Here is a 15,542-nt window from a genome sequence, read left to right on the forward strand (position 1 = left end):
TAAAAGTAGATATAGAGAGAGTATCTCACAGATACTCTTTTTTCTTCCCCCTTTGTTGGTTTTGATATCTCTAAGCCTCACTAGCTACTCATAAACGGTGCCCTTTTCCAACCAGCAGGTACTTGTTCATCTTTTGTCTATATTCTCATCTGTTCTTAAGCTTTGCAAACTAGCCATGCATCTACTCGGGATAGGGATAGGTTAACACCTTTATAAGAAATGTTTTGTTCTTTTCCAACCGATGTGGGATCTCACGTTACTGGCTACGGTTAGGTTGCGCTTTTTGCATAACAATTTCGTCATTAGTTTTTATGCTTGTTTTCTGTAACAACCCAAATCCACTGTTAACAGATATTCTTCTCTTTGTGCTTTTCTTCGGATTTTTCCTTAAGGTTTGTAAAATATGTTTGGTAGGAAGAGGTTTCTACACCCTTATAAAGAATGACAAGAATGTTTTGCCAGAATGTTAAGTTAACAGATATGTTTACATCCAATAAAGAGTAGTTTTGATGAACGAGAATGTTAAGGTATGTCGTATTGGTTGCAAAAGATGCAAGAACTTAGCTCTGGTCTTTAACTTTTAGCATGAGGGCACTCATTTGACATCAATAGGTGATATTAGATGTATGTAGTTTTGTCGTAAAGAGTAGCTTTTGCATTTTTAGCAGCTTATATGTGGGATTCTACGTTGGTTGGAGAGAGAAACGAAACATTTATTATAAGGGTGTGGAAACTTCTTTCTAGTAGATGCGTTTTAAAATTGTGAGGTTGACTACGATACGTAATGGGCTGAAGTGGACAACATTTGCTAGCAGTTAGCTTGGGCTGTTACAAATGGTATTAGAGCCAAACACTGGGCGGTGTGCTAGTGAGGACGCTGGGCTTCTAAGGAGGTAGATTGTGAGATCCCATATTGGTTGGAGAGGGGAACGAAACATTCCTTATAAGGGTGTGGAAACCTCTACCTAGTAGATGCGTTTTAAAACCATGAGGTTGATTGTGATACGTAATGGCCGAAGCGGACAACATTTGCTAGCAGTTAGCTTGGGCTATTACAATGGTATCAAAGCCAGACACCGAGCGGTGTGCTAGTGAGGACGCTAGGCCTCCAAGGAGGTAGATTGTGAGATCTTGGAGAGGGGAACGAAATATTCCTCATAAGGGTGTGGAAACCTCTCCCTAGTAGACAAGTTTTAAAACCGTGAGGTTGACTGCGATACGTAACGGGCCAAAGCGGATAATATCCACTAGCAGTTAGCTTGAACTGTTACAAATAGTATCAAAACCAGACAACAGGCGGTGTGCCAGGAAGGACACTGGGCCTCCAAGGGAGGTGGATTGTGAGATCCCACATCGGTTGAAGAGAGGAACGAAACATTCCTTATAAGGGTGTGGAAACCTCTCCCTAGTAGACGCGTTTTAAACTCATAAGGTTAACTGTGATACGTAACGGGCCAAAACGAACAATATCTACTAGCGGTTAGCTTGAGCGGTTACAAATGGTGTCATAGCCAGACACCAGGCAATGTGTCAGCAAGGACGTTGGGCCTCCAAGGGAGTAGATTGTGAGATCCCACCGTTGGAGAAGGGAACAAAGCATTCCTTATAAGGGTATAGAAACCTCTCCCTAGTAGACACATTTTAAAACCGTCAGGTTGACCACGATACATAACAGACCAAAGCAGACAATATCTACCCGCGGTTAGCTCGAACTCTTACATTAGCGAGTCATTAAGCAGGTACAGACACAGGCAAGACATTAAAGCTATCATCTTCATAACATTCAATGGCAATCAGATCTCTCTTATCAAGAACACCGCTAGATTCATGAACAAGTTCATTGGTTCTTTGTGTATGCAGAGAAATAAATAAGAAACAGAGAGATATTGCATTCTCTGTAAGCTATATGCATGTTAACAGCTTACAGGCCAGCTTTTAACATGGTGGAAGGAAGACATAGCAGGAACATTGCTGATATGGTGTTTCAAATCCATATTCCAATCATTTAGTTTAGGTTCCTTCTGTCCCCTTGGCCTTAGTTATATAAACTTCCCTCATGCCTGAAAGTGACCATAAACAGAAGAAAAGAAGATGGATTTCTCTGCTATGAACCAAACAAACTCTCATCATCTTCGCTCGAACAGCTTGCCCTCAAAGCCGCACCCGTTCATCGATCAAGTCGACGAGCATTTACACAGATTCAAGGAGGCTTCAGAAGCTACATCTTCTTGTTCTTCATCTGAACTAAGCCATAAACTAAATGGCCTTCAGGAGTTACATGATTGCATTGATAACTTGCTTTTGTTACCTCTCACACAACATGTTCTTGTTGAAGATAGCGACACGAAACCGTTCGACGACTTACTCGAAGGATCTATCAGACTCTTGGATTTGTGTGACATAGCTAAGGAGGCCTTACTGCAGACAAAAGAATGTGTACAAGAACTAGAATCAGTTTTGCGTAGAAGAAAGGGAAGTGAAACATTCATAGCAAGTGAGCTTCAGAAATGCCTAAGTTCTAGGAAGTTGATAAAGAAAACAATCTATAAAGCCTTAAAGACAGTTCAAACCAAAAGTTGTGAGAAAACTCAAGCCACTCCAGCCGTTGTTAGCTCGTTGAAACAGGCCGAGTTCGTCAGTTACAACGTCGTTGAATCCTTGTTGTCTTTCCTAGCAGGACCGAAGTTTCGATCGAATTCGAGCCGTTGGTCTCTTGTTTCCAAGCTTGTGCAATCCAAAAGGGTAGCCTGTGAAGTTGAAGAAACAAGTAGAAACGAAGTGGCATTGGTTGATGCTGCATTACATTCAGTTTGCAGTCAAAAAACAAAGAAACATGATTTCTTAGCTCAAGTTGAGAATTTGCAGAGCTCATTGAAGATGTTTGGATCAAACATTCAAGAACTCGAAGGCGATCTCGAGGCTCTATACCGACGCCTTATTAAAACCAGAGTCTCAATCCTTAATATCTACAACTACTAAGCTGTAGTATCATGGCCAAACCCATGAGTATCCATTTTTGTAGACTGTAAAAAACAAACAGTAAATATACAAACTTTGTTCTAAATTTATGGTTTCGTGCATGTTCTTGGGCTCTAATTTTTCCATTACTTTAACCACTCCAATAACCAGGCCTGATGAACTGACAAGAACAAAATCATCAGCTTTTACCTAGCTAAAGTTCAACTAATGATGGAAGTTTGCCAGCTATTGAGATTCTATTTGTCATAAGCCTCGAGCTATAATGATATTGTCTCTCACCTTCATGACAATTTGATCTAATAATTTGATATAATAATTTTGGATCTTCGCATCTCATTCACGTCAACCAATCCATTATTGATTGATTAAGAAATCAAGTTTTGTTTTTGAGGGGTACCCACCAAAAACAATGCAGAGTATGTAGTTTTAAACACGAATATAATCGTGCAAGTGATTTGATTTCATAAAATATGTTCATGAAATCAAAGTCACGGTCATGTTTGTCTAAGGCGTGTTGTCCATGGCTACATGCCAAATCCCTTGTGTTGTATCATTTTACTGATTTCTTTTACCACTTTCATGATGTATAGCTTCTTTTTGTATTTCTTAAGTGTATGACGTTTCCGCATAATCATGTTTAGGTCTTGTAGATCTGAGATGCCTCAAAGTGTACTATAGGAGAATGAGACTAGTTGTCAATTCTCCCTACTCGGAGTTATATGCTATCTAAGTCATTGTATTGCCTTTCTTGATCTCTTTCGAAACTCTCTTTGCACCGTTTTCAAAAAAACCTTCTTCTCAAACAGAGCCAGAGGCTTGAGGATTCGTTGTTTGGCCGAAGGCGACATGATTTCGAGTTGGCTGACTCATTCGGTGCTGAGAGTGAGTGCCGCACAATAGCTTATAAACGTCTCGAGGGGGTGCGATTGGTTTGTGCATGTGGGCATGTGATGTCCCACGTTGGTTGGGGAGGAGAACAAATCACCCTTTATAAGGGTGTGGAAACCTTCCCCTAGTAGACGCATTTTAAAGCCTTGAGGGGAATCCCGAAAAGGAAAGCACAAAGAGGACAATATCTGCTAGCGGTGGATCTGGGTCATTACAAATGGTATCAGAGCCAGACATCGGACGATGTGCTAGCCTTATCGCTGTTCCCCGAAGGGGGGTAGACACGAAGCGGTGTGCCAATAAGGACGCTGGGCCCCAAAAGGGGAGTGGATTTAGGTGCAGTCCCACATCGATTGGAAGAAGGAAAGAGTGCCAGCGAGGATGCTGGGCCCCGAAGGGGGGTGGATTGTGATGTCCTACATTGGTTGGGGTGGAGAACAAATCACCCTTTTACAAGGGTGTGGAAACCTTCCCATAGCAGACGCGTTTTAAAGCCTTGAGGGGAAGCCCGAAAGGGAAAGCCCAAAGAGGACAATATCTGCTAGCGGTGGATTTGGGTCGTTACAAATGGTATCAGAGCCAGACATCAGACGATGTGCTAGCCTTCTCGCTGTTCCCCGAAAGGGGGTAGACACGAGGCGGTGTGCCAGTAAGGACGCTGGCCCCAAAGAGAGGTAAATTTAGGTGCGGTCCCACATCGATTGGAGGAAGAAAAGAGTGCCAGCGAGGACGCTGGGCCTCAAAAGGTGGTAGATTGTGATGTCCCACATTGTTTGGGGAGGAGAACAAATCACCCTTTATAAGAGTGTGGAAACCTTCCCCTAGTCGACGCATTTTAAAGCCTTAATCTTCCTCTAGCAAACGCATTTTAAAGCCTTGAGGGGAAGCCCGAAAGAGAAAGCTCAAAGAAGCCAATATCTGCTAGCGGTGGATCTGGGTCGTTACACCCTTAACTAATAATTAATAATGTAAAGGAGATGGATCAAACACATGAAAAGTTTTGTCAAGACAACTCGTGGGGCTTCATATTTTATGAATTGACTTAACATTGTAATAGCAGGAAGGTGCATAAGTTATGAGGTAAGTACCTGGTCTGGGAGGCATGGCATGGAAATGGCTGTAATATCACGTGACAGTGAAGATAGAAAGTTCCTGGAACATCTTACACGTGTGTCTTTGGGGAGGAAACTTCTTGTCTGAATTAAAACATGTTAAACTAGTTTATTTATGAGTTGGAATGTTGGAGGAGTCTGGAGATCTGAAACATTGCTTGAACATTGCAAAGGTTTTAAGATCCAAATCGAGCTGGACTTATATGACAGCAAGTTTAAGAAACGTCCAAGTTCACTGCTAACAGATATTGTCCTCTTTAGCCTGTTATGTATAGCCGTCAACCTCACGATTTTAAAACGTGTCTACTAGGGAGAGGTTTTCACACCCTTATAAAGAATGCTTTGTTCCTCTCTCCAACCGATGTGGAATCTCACAATCTACCCCCTTAAGGCTCAACGTCCTCGTTGGCACACCGCCCAGTGTCTAATCTTTGATACCATTTGTAACAGCCCAAGTCCACCTCTAGTAGATATTGTCTGCATTGACCCGTTACGTATCGCCGTCAACCTCATGGTTTTAAAACACGTCTGCTAGGGAGAGGTTTCCACACCCTTATATCTCCAACCGATACGAGATCTCACAATCACCCCCCTTAAGGGCCAGCGTTCTCATTGGCACACCACCAGATGTCTGGCTCTAATATCATTTATAACAACCCAAGTCCACCGCCAGCAGATATTGTCCGCTTTGGCTAGTTAAGTATCGCCGTCAGCCTCACAGTATTAAAACATATCTGCTAGGGAGAGGTTTCCACACCCTTATAAAGAATGCTTAGTTGCCCTCTCCAACCAACGTGGGATCTCACAATCCACCCCCCTTGGGGGCCAGCATCCTCGCTGGCACACCGCCCGGTGTTTGACTCTGATACCATTTGTAACAGCCCAAGTCTACCACTAGCAAATATTATCCACTTTGACCCGTTACGTATCGTCGTCAGCCTCACGATTTTAAAACACGACTGCTAGGGAAAGATTTCCACACCCTTGTAAAAAATGCTTCATTCCCCTCTCCAACCAATGTGGGATCTCACAATCCACCCCCTTGAGACCCAACGTCCGCGTTGGCATACCGCCCGATGTCTGGCTCTAATATCATTTATAACAACCCAAATCCACCGCTAGCAAATATTGTCCACTTCGACCCGTTACGCATCACCGACAACCTCACAGTTTTAAAACGCATCTACTAGGGAAGACTATCTATCGAAAACGAAACTTCACGCGTGCACTTGTGTGTTTACGACTTTCATGAATAAGACAAGGCTGTCTCTTACAAATAGCAACAAACAAATGGATCTTTCAAACAATATCTATTAAAAAAAAGGCACATAATTGAACAAGATCCATTCGTGTGATTATAGAGAAAATACAATGAATGCCGGTGAGTAAGAACCTGGTTGGAGGGAGACATTGGTTAGACATAGCTGAGACGATGATTCCCCTTGTTTCTTCAACACTTATATATACCACCATCATTGCAAAAACATGAACCCAAATCAAAATTGCTCGACTCATTGGTAACTCAATCACAGAAGGAAGATGAGAACCTCTCAGCATGTTCGTTCAAAGAGTGTGCCTGAAAATCCAAACCCAATCATCAGCCAAGTAGATGAGCAGCTGAGTAGATTAAAGGATTCTGAAGCCACTTCTTCTCTTTGCATCAGACTAGGCGCCCTTCAAGATTTGCACGAGTCCGTGGACAAGCTGCTTCTTTTGCCTCACACCCAACAAGCTCTGGTTCAAGTGAGTGACAAGGAAGGGCTGGATGACTTACTAGAAGGCTCTCTCAGGCTTCTGGATTTGTGTGACACAGCCAAGAATGCCTTGTTGCAAACAAGGGAATGCATATATGAATTAGAGATGGTTATGCGTAGAAGGAGAACTGAAATGGGGATTTCTAGTGCAGTTCAGAAGTGTTTAAGTTCAAGGAAGATGATAAAGAAAGCAGTCCATAAAGTGTTGAAAATGGAAAGAAAACAATGTCATAAAGAGAATGGATGTCAGCTAAAAGAGGTTGAAGCAGTCACATACCACAGCATAGTAGCCTTATTGTCCTTCATAGCAGGAGCCAAGTTGCCTGCAAAATGGAGCTGCTGGGCTTCAGTTTCCAAGCTTGTTCAATCCAAAAAAGTGGCCTGCATAAGCGAAGAAACAAGCATAAGTGTTGTAGAAAGGTTGGATTTGGCTTTGAGTTCAATTGCCAATTACAGAACTGACAAGGAATTCCAAGTTCAAGTTGAAGATATGCAGAGCTTGCTCAGGGATTGTGGAGCAAGCGTTAAGGAAGTTCAAGAAGAGCTTGAGGGCCTTTATAGGTTCATAATCAGAACGAGAATATCCCTTCTTAACATCTTCAACCACTAAATGGAATGGATTAGAGCCTGATGGTCTCGAATTTTGAAAAGAGTTGAAGAATATCTTGTAGAGCACTTGAGATGTTTGTTGTTGAATGAATATGTATAAATATACTCATATGATACTTTATTTTTAGTTTAATGAAAAGCGTTTTGCAACCCTGCTAAATTCTGAGTTTTTTCCGTCCTTAGATTTCACGTCGGTCGGGGAGGAGAGTGTTAAGAATGAAGCATTCTCTATAAGGGTGTGGAAATCTCTACCTAATAGACGCGTTTTAAAAATCTTGAGGGGAAGTTCGAAAGGGAAAGCCCACAGAGGACAATATCTACTAGTAGTGGGCTTAACTGTTACAAATGGTATCAGAGCTAGACATTGGGCGGTGTGTCAGCGAGGACGTTGGGCCCTACAACGGGGGTATATTGTGATATCTCACATCGGTTGGAGAGAAGAACTAAGCATTTCTTATAAGGTTGTGGAAACCTTTCTCTAGTAGACGCGTTTTAAAACCGTGAGGCTACCACGATATGTAATGGGCCAAAGCTGTTAGGATCGCACAACAACACACACTCGATCTAGATGAACACAAAAAAACAGGATAGAGAAAATGCAAGGAGAATATTGGCTACAGAATTTGTATTGATGACCTCACATATGTACAGTAGGAGAGAATACAGAAATACATTTTCAAAGCTGGGAGGATATGTATATGGTTTAGCTTACTATATACAATTTTACCAGATATAACCATCTACTATATATAACTATTTGCAATATATAGCTTTACCCGATATATCTTTTTACTATACATAGTTATTTACTATTTGTGACAACTTACTTTATATGTCATATACCAAATATAACTTTACTATGTATAACCGTTGACTCAGCTATAAATAAGCCGCATGCTCCATAACCTAACAAAAGCGGACAATATCTATTGGCTGCTAGGGGAGGTTTCTACACGCTTATGATGAATGCTTCCTTTCCCTGTCCAACCGATGTGGAATCTCACAATCCACCCTCCTTTGGGACCTAGCGTTCTCACTGGCACTCGTTCCCTTCTCCATTCAATGTGAGATCCTCAATCCACCCCCTTCGGTGCCTAATTTTCTTGCTGGCACACTGTCTTGTGTCCACCCCCTTTGGGGCTCATCCTCCTCGCTGACACATCGCCCAGTGTCTGAAAATGATACTATTTGCAATAGCTCAAGCCCACCACTAGTAGATATTGTCCACTTTGGCCCGTTACGTATCGTCGTAAGTCTCACAGTTTTAAACGCGTCTGCTAGGAATAGGTCTCCACACGCTTATAAAGAATGTTTCGTCTCCCACTCCAACCCGCGTAGTATGTCACACTAGTGGTGTAAGGGGGATAGAGGCAGTCTACAAAATAAGATGGCTTCAGAATAATCCATAAGGTCTAAAACTAAACGCCTTCTAACCAGAAAGTTTGTATAAGCAAGTAGTTCTATAAAAATCAGGCATTCGTGTGCAAGGAGGTGTGATTGATAACATAAACAAGTCAGCCTTGCTTTCTGATACCAATTATGTCAACAGCACTCGTGGGCTTCAAATTTAAGCATCTCCACAGAACAAATGACAGATTATATGTATGCAATAAGGCAATAAGTACATAAATAATGAGCTAAGAACCTGGAAATGGGGTGAGATTTGGTAAACATTGCTCGACATGTCTAGATAGCTTCCCCCAAGATTGCACGACTCCTGCAATGAATCAAAACTCAATTTTAATTAGTTTATGAGTTGGAAAGATGGTGGAGAAGAGACATCACCAAACATTACAGCTAAGAACTTTAGATCCAAACCAGAAGCACCTTACAATATAATTGAATACTCAGTAGCCATGCATGACTCTGTTCCATTTCTTTATAGCAATAAAATGTCATCATTTGGCAGATACATGCATGTGAGTATAAAGAAATCATGGAAACAAGTGGGAGGGAGGCATGGGATGGCTGTCTAACCCAAGTTGTATATATATATGCTTCCCTTGATGCCCAAAGATGAACACAGAGTGAAATTCTCAACCCTTTTTAGAGCAACAAAATGGATTCCTTTGCTGTAAACCCAAAGAAATCACTCCACATTCGCTCAAATAGCTTACCCTCAAAGCCACATCCAATCGTTTCCCAAGTTGAAGAACATTTATGCAGATTGAAGTCCTCTGAGGCCACTTCTTCATCTTCTTTATGCCACAGACTCAGCAGCCTTCAAGATTTGCATGATTCCATTGAGAGTTTACTTCTTCTACCATGCACCCAACAAACTCTTGTTCATGAGACTCATAATAAATGGGCTGATGACTTGCTAGAAGGATCTTTAAGGCTCTTAGATTTGTGTGATATTGCTAAGGATGCATTGTTGCAGACACAAGAATGTAGCCATGAACTCGAATCCGTTTTGCGCAGAAGAAAAAGTGAAACAGTTATCATAAGTGGTGTTCAGAAATGCTTGAATTCTAGGAAGATGATAAAGAAGACAGTCCACAAGGCATTGAAGGGAATTAAGAGCAGAAATTCTCAAAAGAGTGAAGAAAGCTCTGCAATTGTTAGCTTGTTACAAGAAGTGGAAGCAGTCACTTATAGCACTGTTGAATCAGTGTTGTCGTTCATAGCAGGACCAAAGGTGCCATCAAAGGTGAGCCGATGGTCTTTGGTGTCCAAGCTGGTACAACCCAAAAGGGTTGCCAGCAAAGATGAAGGTGCATATGCAAACGAGGTGGAAATGCTGGATGGCATACTATATTCAGTAGCCAGCCACACAACAGATGAATCCTTCAGCTTGCAGGAGTCGCTGAGGAAGTTTGAGTCAAGTATTCAAGGTCTTGAAGAAGATCTAGAGAGTCTAAATAGGCATCTCATCAAAAATAGAGTGTCCCTTCTCAATATCTTGAATCACTAATGGCAATGCCATGAGAATTCAATTTTGCTAAATGTAAAGATCGAAGTGTATATATATACATTGTTATGAGAATCAACTCTTTGAATCAAATTCGGGTTTTGAGTTTAGTATAAACATCTTCTCTGTTAAGAATTACGAATCTCCACAATGGTATGATATTGTCTTAAAAGGCTCGTACCAATAAAGATGTGTTCCTTATTTATAAATTTACGATGAACTCGTTATGTTAACCAGAGGTCAACATGACAACAACTGTGGTTACCTGATGTGGCTAAGTATCAAGATTAGCGTTGCTGTCAGATTCCAATTGCCACAATCATGGCGATAAGCACAAGAAGCACATGGTAAGTTGCCTTTCAACTAAGAGACAATTTGCCTATATATAGTAAAGCTGAACAGTTTCCTGTTAATGAAAGTCATCTTGAGCGATCATGGCGGATCTTGCCACCTCTTCCACAATAATCATCATTTCAACTGATGAGGATATATGTGAGATCCCACGTCAGTAAGGAGGAGAACGAAACATTGAGGGTGTGGAAACCTCTCCCTAGTAGACGCGTTTTAAAAACTTTGAAAGGGAAGTCGAAAGGGAAAGCCCAAAGAGGACAATATCTTATAGCAGTGGACTTGGGCTGTTACAAATGGTATTAGAGGCAGACACCGGGCAATGTGCTAGCGAGGAGGCTGAGCCTCAAATAGGAGTGGACACGAGGCGGTGTGCCAGTAAGAATGCCGGGCCCCAAAAGGGATGGATTGAGAGGTCCCACGTCCATTGTAGAAGGGAACGAGTGCCAGCGAGGGATTGTGAGATCCCATGTTAGTTGAGGAGGAGAACGAAATATTCTTTATAAGGGCGTGGAAACCTCTCCCTAATAGACGCGTTTTAAAATCATTGAGGAGAAGCCCGAAATGGAAATGCTAAAAAGGACAATATCGGCTAGTGGTGAACTTGGATTATTATATCCTCCCGAAGGGTTGTGTTGAAGTAATTTTATCAAATGCAATAAGCCAGCACCATTCCCTTCTGGATGGTGCCAACAATGTCAACAGCACTCGTGTGCATTCATAATTTACAAGTTGCTCAACAATCTATAGCAGAATATAAAGCATATTACAAAGGGCATTGAGCAAGCAAGAGAAATACCTGGATATGGGGGAACACATCGCCAACATTGCCATGATATCTCTGAAAAACAGATAATTAATTCAATGCATTGGGAGGAAGAAGATTCCCACACGCTTGCATGTGTAAATCAACATCTTGTCCTTTGCAGAAGGAGACCCAGATCAGCATTTTCAAGACGAGCCAACAAAACTGATGCCACTGCCTCCATTACATAAAGATGCTCGCTCTTGCAAATTTACAATACAGCTATGGCTTTTAAAGAAATGGATCATGTGTCAGATACACCCATTTGAATATAAACAAATTAGCATTAATAATGGTGGAGATAAGGAAAGGGTGGGAGGGGAGCATGCCATGAACATTGCTGCATTATTTGTTTCTGCAGAGATGAGCCTGAGATTCCTCATGTCTCCCTCAGCCAATATAAATAGGCCTCTGAGGCCAAAACAGAGAAGTCAAGTTGAAACTGCTTTAGCTGTTCTTTTGTAAAAGAAAAATGGATTCCTTTGCTACAAACGCACAGAAATCATTCCACATCCGTTCAAACAGTTTGCCTTCAAAGCCACATCCAGTTGTGGATGAAGTTGATGAACATCTCTGCAGATTGAAGGCCTCTGAAGCCACTTCTTCATCTTCTTCTTTGTGTCAAAAACTTGATGGGCTTCAAGATTTGCATGATTGCATTGAGAAGTTGCTTCTTTTGCCACTCACCCATCAAGCTATTGTTGACAACAAATCAGTTGATGAGTTGCTAGAAGGATCTCTCAAGCTCTTGGATTTGTGTACTATGGCTAAGGATATGATATCACAGATGAAAGAATGTGCACATGAACTCGAGTCATCGTTGCGCAGAAGAAGAGGAGATGACATTGTAGTTGATGTTCAAAAGTATATGAACTCAAGGAAGATGATGAAGAAGGCAATCCACAAGGCCTTGAAGGGAATGGAAAGAACAAGTTCCCAAAAAAGCAATGAAAATTCAGAGATTGTCAGTTTATTAAAAGAGGCAGAAGTGGTCACATATAGCACCATTGAATCCTTGTTGTCCTTTCTAGCTGGACCAAAGTTGGCATCAAAGATGAACAGATGGTCTTTGGTTTCTAAGTTGATGCAATCTAAGAGAGTTGCCTGCAAAGATGGAAATGAAGTAGAGATGGTGGATGCTGCATTATACTCAATCATCAATAAAAAATCTCATTTCCTTGTGCAAGTTGAAGATTTGCAGAGCTCAATGAGGAAATTCGAGTCGTGTATTCATGACATCGAAGAAGATCTCGAGAGTCTATATCGACGTCTTATCAAGAACAGAGTCGCTTTTCTTAACATCCTAAATTACTAAGGATGAAAGCTTAGGAAATAGTTGCATAGTCCATTCCAATGGATCCATTTTTGTCAAATGTAAACACCACAATACATATACAAATACAGTTCATAACCTTTTTGCAAAGCAAACCATCCTCTTCTCTAGCTAACTTTTTGCTATATTAGTATTGTTGATAGCTAACTATTTGAATCCAAAGAGTAAGATCATAGCCAACTTAGCCAACTTAGTCTAAAGTGAACGATATAATCATGGAGATAAGATCAGAAAAATCTACGTCTGCTGGGGAGAGATTTCCACACTCTTATAAGGAATGCTTCGTTCTCCTTTCCAATCGACGTGGGATCTCATAATCCACCCCTCTTGAGGGCCAGCGCCCTCGCTAGCACACTACTTGGTGTCTGGCTCTAATCTAATACCATTTGTGACAACTTAAGTCTACCGCTAGAAGGTATTGTCCTCTTTGAACTTTTCCTTCAAAGGCTTTCCCTCAAAGTTTTAATACGCGTCGGTTAGGGTTTGAGGTCAATTAGTTAACCAAGGTTATGTAATGAAGATAAGTATTTGGCATTGCTGTCAAATATTCCAATTGTCTCAAACATGGTGATGAGCACAAGAATCACATGGAAGCCCAGATCTGAATATGTTTAATTTAGTATAGATATGAGTTGGAGACTTGGTAGAGAGGAAACATTGCCACCGCAGTGTCCAAAACCAAATGGAAGATACCTAAACGTGCGCGGATTCCTCAAAAGTCAAAGCAGATAAGGTTTTAATAGCCTCAAAAGGTACTAAATGACCGTTTGACTACTTGCAACTCCTCCCTTAATTTTGTAGGACCGTTCGACGAAATCACGTTTAGGCTTACTAGACCTAAATTGCCTCAAAATGTATTATAAGGGGATGCGACTAGTTGTCAAATTTACCTTATCTGAAAAATTATATACTATTTAAGCTGTTGTATTGCCTTTTGCTTATAGTTGTATAATGTTGCTTTCAAATCTTCTCTCGTTCTTACTTTTAAATTTTTCTAAAATTTTCTTCTCAAAACAAGGCCAGAAGCTTGAGTATACGTTGTCCGGCCAGAAAGCAAGCACGCAAGCACGAGCATCCCCAGATATCTCTGACAATAGTAAATTAATTCAGTGCTTTGGGAGGAAGAAGATTCTCACACGGCTGCATGTGTAAAGCGACAATCTTGTCCTCTACACAAAGAGGTGGGAGGGAGACAAAACGTGGACATTGCTAAATTATTAGCTCGTGCATATCGTTAATTTATTACAATGAGATGTGTTTGAGATTCCTTGTGTCTCCCTCGGTGATATAAATAGCCTCCTGAAGCCCAAAACATGAAGTCAACTTGAAACTCCTTTGGCTGTTCTACAATTCATTGGCTTAGCCTTTTGTAAAAAAGATGGATTCCTTTGCTGCCAACTCCAAGAAATCATTCCACATCCGTTCAAACAGTTTGCCCTCGAAGCCACATCCAGTTGTGGATGAAGTTAATGAACATCTCTGTAGATTGAAGGCCTCTGAAACCACTTCTTCCTCTTCTTCTTTGTGCCAAAAACTTGATGGTCTTCAGGATTTGCATGATTGCATTGATAAGTTGCTTCTTTTGCCGCTCACCCATCAAGCTATTATTGAAAACCAATCAGTCAATGACTTGCTAGAAGGATCTCTCAAGGTCTTGGACGTGTGTGCTTTGGCTAAGGATGTTTTATCACAAATGAAAGAATCTGCACATGAACTTGAGTCAGCTTTGCGCAGAAGAAGAGGAGATGACACTGTGGTTGATGTTCAAAAGTATTTGAACTCAAGGAAGATGATAAAGAAGACAATCCACAAGGTCTTGAAGGGAATTGAAAGGCCAAGTGCCCAAAAAAGTGATGAAAGTTTAGAAATTGTTAGCTTGTTGAAAGAGGCAGAAGCTGTCACATGTAACAGCCTTGAGTCCTTGCTATCATTTGTAGCAGGACCAAAGGTGCCATCAAAGATGGGCAGATGGTCTCTGGTTTCCAAGTTGGTTCAAGCCAAGAAAGTGGCTAGCAAAAATGAAGACTCAAATGGAAATGAAGTACAAATGGTGGATGCTGCATTGTATTCAATCACCAGCCACAAATCTGGTTTCCTCGTGCAAGTAGAAGATGTGCAGAACTCACTGAAGAAATTGGAGTTGTGTATTCATGACATCGAAGAAGATCTGGAGAGTCTATATCGACATCTTATCAAGAACAGAGTCTCCTTGCTTAACATCCTAAATCACTNGCACCCTCTATCTTCTCAAAACACATCAACATCTTCCACTAACCTGCAAGTGAAATGGTATCGCCTTCCGTGTTTTATCTTTAAATGATAGACCGGGTTCCTCGCCAACTGTATGACACTCTGACTATCTCTATAAAGTATCTTTTCGTGTTGCTTCTTGCCCAATTCTTCCAGATAGTCAGTCATCCATATTGTCTTCTTTCCAGCTTCAGTACAATGCATTTTTGAAGCCTAGACGTCCCATCATCCATGGCTTGCTCCCACTCGGTTGTATCCTCCAACTATAGGGCCTCCTCAAAGGGTTGTGGTTCCCTTTCATCAACAACAGATAGTGTAATGAAGGTACATACATATCTGGTACTCTGATAGTACTAGATGATCTTCTCAACACCGGTTCAGGTGTCACTTGCTCCATTGCTGATTTCTCTGCAGTAGTCTTAGGAGTTTCATGAGTATCTGCTACAACATCACTAGGTGAGTTTTCTTGAAACTCAAGCTCAACTCCCACTTGCTTCGTGGTCTTTGAACCTTGCTCCACATCTGGTTCCTTAGAAGTAGACTCAGAAGTTTC

The 15,542-nt window shown here is 41.3% G+C and overlaps 5 protein-coding genes across 5 annotated transcripts; all 5 read left to right on the plus strand.

The window, feature by feature from the left end:
* Window positions 1-1,328: 1,328 nt before the first annotated feature.
* LOC111455527 lies at window positions 1,329-10,256 on the plus strand. The gene is made up of 2 exons (XM_023097242.1): window positions 1,329-1,333; window positions 9,395-10,256. Exon 2 carries the CDS (start codon window positions 9,402-9,404, stop codon window positions 10,254-10,256), a length of 855 nt encoding a protein of 284 aa, XP_022953010.1. The 5' UTR covers window positions 1,329-1,333; window positions 9,395-9,401.
* Window positions 1,699-3,114, plus strand: LOC111455338. The gene has a single exon (XM_023096960.1). It carries the CDS (start codon window positions 2,092-2,094, stop codon window positions 2,977-2,979), a length of 888 nt encoding a protein of 295 aa, XP_022952728.1. The 5' UTR covers window positions 1,699-2,091; the 3' UTR covers window positions 2,980-3,114.
* On the plus strand, window positions 6,382-7,489 carry LOC111455339. The gene has a single exon (XM_023096961.1). The coding sequence runs from the start codon at window positions 6,519-6,521 to the stop codon at window positions 7,341-7,343; it is 825 nt and encodes a 274-aa protein (XP_022952729.1). The 5' UTR covers window positions 6,382-6,518; the 3' UTR covers window positions 7,344-7,489.
* A 1,622-nt stretch (window positions 10,257-11,878) lies between the features above and the next one.
* Window positions 11,879-12,721, plus strand: LOC111455529. The gene has a single exon (XM_023097245.1). The coding sequence runs from the start codon at window positions 11,879-11,881 to the stop codon at window positions 12,719-12,721; it is 843 nt and encodes a 280-aa protein (XP_022953013.1).
* A 1,396-nt stretch (window positions 12,722-14,117) lies between these two features.
* Window positions 14,118-15,423, plus strand: LOC111455530. The gene is made up of 2 exons (XM_023097246.1): window positions 14,118-14,913; window positions 15,371-15,423. Exons 1-2 carry the CDS (start codon window positions 14,118-14,120, stop codon window positions 15,421-15,423), a joined length of 849 nt encoding a protein of 282 aa, XP_022953014.1.
* Window positions 15,424-15,542: the final 119 nt, after the last annotated feature.

This window comes from Cucurbita moschata, unplaced genomic scaffold (genome assembly GCF_002738365.1).
Source record: "Cucurbita moschata cultivar Rifu unplaced genomic scaffold, Cmos_1.0 Cmo_Scf00017, whole genome shotgun sequence".
NCBI lineage: Eukaryota > Viridiplantae > Streptophyta > Magnoliopsida > Cucurbitales > Cucurbitaceae > Cucurbita > Cucurbita moschata.